The sequence below is a fragment of the Ascaphus truei genome, unplaced genomic scaffold, assembly GCF_040206685.1.
Source record: "Ascaphus truei isolate aAscTru1 unplaced genomic scaffold, aAscTru1.hap1 HAP1_SCAFFOLD_846, whole genome shotgun sequence".
In the NCBI taxonomy this organism is placed as follows: domain Eukaryota; kingdom Metazoa; phylum Chordata; class Amphibia; order Anura; family Ascaphidae; genus Ascaphus; species Ascaphus truei.
In genome coordinates, this window is record NW_027457184.1 from 76583 (window position 1) to 81865 (window position 5283).

At 45.1% G+C, this 5283-nt stretch overlaps 1 protein-coding gene across 1 annotated transcript; it reads right to left on the reverse strand.

Annotated features, from left to right (window-relative positions):
- Positions 1-4069: 4069 nt before the first annotated feature.
- LOC142486413 (histone H4) lies at positions 4070-4497 on the reverse strand. The gene has a single exon (XM_075585001.1). It carries the CDS (start codon positions 4455-4457, stop codon positions 4146-4148), a length of 312 nt encoding a protein of 103 aa, XP_075441116.1. The 5' UTR covers positions 4458-4497; the 3' UTR covers positions 4070-4145.
- Positions 4498-5283: the final 786 nt, after the last annotated feature.

Sequence of the window (5283 nt, forward strand, 5' to 3'; positions counted from 1 at the left end):
AGACAGATATTCAGGGGGTGAGCAATGGCACCGTCTGGCTCTAATAGGAACATGTGAGTTCTCCTCTGATGGGCGGAGATGGACGGCGACAGGAGACTTGGAGGACGGCGGGAGGACCCCCAACGTGGACAATGAAGAAGGCAGGAATCCCCCTACCCGTGGTTACAGGGATATAGCGAAGAGCTAACTCAGGTCACCCACACATAAGGCGCCTCAGTGACCTCTCCTCCAAACCCCCCCCCTTTTTTTCTCTTCCCCATTGTCTTTTCCTTCCCCTGTCTCTTATATGTTGTATGTCCGGGAATATCTCTACGGTATGAGGATAGTGTTCAAATGTGTTAATGAAAATAAAGGAAAGCAAAGGATGCACTGTACATGGAAGGTTGTTAGGAAAAAATATAGGGCAAACTCCAAAATAAAATCGAGGGTATTTATTCCATAGACTCACATATGGGTGTATAACAGCCGCACCAACGCGTTTCGTCCCGCAGGTACTTTATCAAGGTGTATAATGAAACACCTACCTTCTGCCAAATATAGCCCATATTTCGCGCCAAAAGCTCTCAAAGATGTACTGCGCATGCGCACCAGTGCCGCGTCGCGCGGCCGAGACGCAGCACTATGCTCCACCCTATATTTTTTCCTAACAACCATCCAGGTGCAGTGCATCCTTTGCTTTCCTTTAATTTCATTGCTTCAAGACATCAGTAGTGCACGCAGAGGAACCCTCATCCGGCTTTGGCGCTACAGAATCCAGGATACCCCCAGGGCAAGTAATGGGCATTAGCCCTCATTTTATTACTTGATACCCCTATGGGGATGTATGTATACTAAGGGTGGGATGTGCAAAACTGACCATCTTTTGCGGTAGTCAGGCAGACTGACCGCTAGGTCTTTATATTTATAAATACGATGATGCTACATATGTGAGCCTATGGACTAAATACAGTTCCTATCTCTGGACTATCTTTTTCATTACAAATATGTATGTGTGCACACACGGTATTTGAGCATCGCACTATCCATTCTTCTTTCAAATGTGTTAAGACTGTCTGGAGTTACCAGAAATTGTTAAATTTACGAGATGTCTTTATGCCGTGTATTTAAAAACCAATAAAATTGAAGTTAAAAAAAAAAAAATGAAACAGGGGCTCGTCTCTTGGCTGTTAGAGGAGGGGGCGTGTCGAGCCGTCTCGGGATGCCCCAAGGGTGGGACATATGAATCGACCAATGGGAAATGCACCGACATTCTGCCGCTTTCTATGGTCAACCCATTGCCACCTACTAGGCAGGCTCCACTAAGGCCCGGGCCATAGAGGTGTGGGGAGAGCGGAGGCGCGCTAACGCTGAGGCTCGCCTGCTTCAGTCAGCGCGATTGCACAGACTTGCAGGCCAGCCAGCGTGCGCGAAGGGAGCCGGGGGGAGGTGGTTGGAGGCGGGGCAGTGACATCGCTGTGCCAATCGCCCGTGACGCACTGATGTCAATGTCACGGCGCCGTGACGTTGACGCTGCTTATGGCTGATAGGATGTTTTCAGCCGACAGCGCGCTGAAAAACAGTTTGGCGCTCGGCTGAAAACTCCAAAGCCTGAGCACGCCTGCGGACGCTCGCGTAAGCCCCCTCTCAAGGCATCCTCATTGAGGATGCAGGGGCTCAGCGCTGACCGTCCGCACGCCTCAGCGCTGCTTGTCCATCTATGGACGCAGCCTAAGTCTGGCAGATCAGAGCGGCCTCCCTGCAAGGGGTCTCTGTTCTCCGGACTCAGTACTCCTCCCTGCCCCATCCACTTAGCACCCAGATACCTTTCAACATCCTGTCTCCCCTTTGAACTACGGACTCTAAGCAGACTTGCTGGCACCTTATGCAGATGCCCGAGCGGACTGCATAGAGCCTTAAAAGAAATGTATGAAACATATAAAAAATATTTTAATACATGGTGGACCTTAGAGAGGCTTGTGACTGTAGGCGACATAGGAATGAGATATCAGGGCTTGAAAACTAGGAGTGTGGGGGACACTGGGCAGCCCCAGTGTAATTCCACCTGCGTACCCGCATATATCATGCCTGCTCACCAGGTTGAATGAAGGTACTAACAGTAGCTCTGGTCCCCAAACTCCTGCAAACAAAAGAATTGCATTCTTACCAAATATCCCACCTAAAACTTATGCACAGCAAGTTTCACGATTCTGGGGTAAAGGGAACGTGGAAAGTGGAAAAGCAGGGCTCACTTTAACTCTGCATGTAACAATACCTGGCCCCTGGCTTATAGTGCTGGCTAATGGTCAGGGACCCAAGGGTAACCATAGGGCTTAACCTTTATTATATAGCCTGGTTACCCTTGCCGGTCACACTCTGCACATGTAAGAAAGGCTTGATCTCAATCCCCAGACCCCAGTAAGTGTGTATTTGTCTTTTGAGTTTGTTGTATTTCCGAGGTTTTTTTCAAATAAACCCCATTTTATTTCACTGCCTTATTTTGCCTATTGAATGATCCGGTATAAATGTGTTAAAAGACCTGGTCTCCCGTGACAGCGGCCCCTCCACAAGAAAGCGAACAGGGCCTCTGCGGATGTGAGGTGGAGCATTGAGGAATGTATTCCCGTTTTGGAGAGTGTAAGCGGGTTGTGATGTTGTGCGGTGCTGGCTCCGGCCAGAATAAATTCTCTTTATTGATTGATACCTCTATTTATTGATTGATATTCTCTTTATTGATTGCCTTGATATCGTGGTAACTTTCTGGTCTTCTGATAACTAAGGACACACGTCTAAGATAAGATTCCAACTTGAGAGGCTGTGTGAGTGAAAAAAATATATTAAATTAATAGAACAGCTTGATTTAGAAATCTAGTTCACAAAAGTAAGGAAGACCAAAGTGTTTCTTATTAATGTGTGTTATACATTTGTGTTTTGTTGCCTTTATTTTGGTGCTGCTGCCTTTTCCCCTGTATAGTTTTTGTATGGGACATGTGGCATCTGGCAGTTTCAGCCCCCACCTAAGTAAACATATATGTGTGATTTGAGAAGTGATGCTAGAGTCCTATTGATTTGGATTTAATTCACCAATTATATTTAAGGGAATCCACAAAACTTTTTTTTAACACATCTGGGAGTTGAAACCTTTGTCTGATTCAGATCATGTGAAAAATCCAGGTTCCAGAATAGAGGTCAATTCTAAAGCAATACTGCCACCGTGTGGTCTTTGTTTGAATGGCAGATATCAAAGCGTTGGCGTCTTTTTACCGTCTCTTCATATATATCTGTTGCTTCCGAGACCATCAACCCGATGTTTTTTACACATGAAATGTGTGGTTGCATTTATGTTCGTAGATTCAAAAACAAAAAAAAAAAACACGATCAATATTTATGTGATTTACAGTTGTGACAAAAGAATCAGAAAGTCACAAAAAATGCTAAAAAAAAAAAAAAAAAAATCGTCCATTGTTTCCTTAACAAATGCTGATATATGAAGCCCAATATATGGGACTATTGAATGGAACATAGAATGAGTGACTATTATATGAAGCATTTGTTTTGGGGACTCTGTTTTAACAGCATAAATAACATGACAGCAATATAATATACACTAATTAATGCTTAAACATTGTCATTGATTTAGGTAAATATATAAAACAAAGGTAATCTCTTTTCTTAGCAGTAATAAATACAAGTAATGCGTTGATCAGATACATGTTCCTTTGCAGACTGTACAAATGTGTAATGTACACCATGTGTTTATGGAACAAACAAGCACTCATTTAAATCAGTCAAGTGCAGAGAAAGCTATATCAAACCGTTAAACTAATATTTGTAGATAGTTTGATTTATGTATGAGCAGTTCATAGTATACAGGGAGTATAGCAGAGTATATATCTCACGTGTACATGAAAAGGTCGTAGAAAATAGTAAATAAAGCGCTCTAACGAAATACGGTCACATACCTTGGGTAGTTCTGTTGTGAATTCTAACTTTCTTTAACCTGTTACCAATATTAAATCCGTCCCGTCAGAGAAAGTAACATGAAAACGGGTTAGAATAGGATGGAGGTGTAACCAGAGCTCTATACAGGAGAATGTGGGTGGCCCTTAAAAGGGCCTTTAGGTTAATTGTATGTGAATTCCGCCTCCGTTGGTAAGAAGTGTCACCGTTTAGCCTCCGAATCCGTACAGAGTGCGGCCCTGGCGCTTGAGCGCATACACCACGTCCATAGCGGTGACTGTCTTCCTCTTGGCGTGCTCGGTGTAGGTGACCGCGTCCCGGATCACATTCTCCAGGAAAACCTTGAGCACCCCACGGGTCTCTTCATAGATAAGGCCGGAGATGCGCTTCACTCCTCCTCTGCGAGCCAGGCGGCGGATCGCTGGTTTGGTAATGCCTTGGATATTGTCACGAAGAACCTTCCTGTGCCTCTTGGCACCGCCTTTCCCGAGCCCTTTTCCTCCTTTGCCGCGACCAGTCATTCTGAAAACTTGAAGAACTACAACAAGCTAATGAAGTAACAGTGACTGACCGTTCTGTTCTGACTGACAGATTAAATCTGTCAGTGGTGATATTGGATACCGAGGCTTGAGCCTCATTACTCCAAGTTCTCTTGTTGAGTGTATTGTCGCACTCTTTAGGAAGCTTCTTGATCTGTGTTACTTGCCACAGTTGAGTTGGTTTCACAGGTTCAGCGCTGTGATGGGTCGTGGGTAGCGGTCAAATGGGTTTGCAGAGATCGCAGCAAGCTTCTTGATCAGCGGGTTTGAGTTCTGGTCCAGTTCCTTGTAGAATTTCTTGTTGAGCTTCTTTAGATGTTCATCTAACATCTCGATACCCAGTTCCCTATGAAGGTCTGCTATTCTTGTAGGAAGTGGAGCGTTGGACGCAATCCGCAGCGCCTTGTTCTGTAATTTTTGGAGAGATGATCTTTGATGTTGGTGGCAACCACTCCACACCGGGGAGGCGTATGTCATTGTGGGTCTAATGATCGCCTTGATCACATTGACTTTGCTCTTGATGGGCATGGTCCTTGTCTTCAGCAGAGGGTACAGTGCTGCCAGCTTGGTTGTTGCCTTCTGTTGAATCTTCTCAATGTGGTTTCTCCAGCTTAGTTTGCTATCTAGGATTACACCTAGGTAAGAGCTGTTTGGCTCCCATTTGACAGCCTCTCCGTTGAGGGTGATTGGCGGGTGTGCCTTGATCCTCTTTTTGGTAAACAGTGTAGCTGTAGTCTTGCTGGAGTTCAGTCCTACTTGCCAGTCGCTGTACCATGTTGATAGCATGTCTAGTGCTTTCTGGATGTTC

Coding starts and splice junctions, on each gene's coding strand:
- LOC142486413 (XM_075585001.1), bottom strand. CDS start 4,457: ATGACTGGTCGCGGCAAAGGAGGAAAAGGGCTCGGGAAAGGCGGTGCC.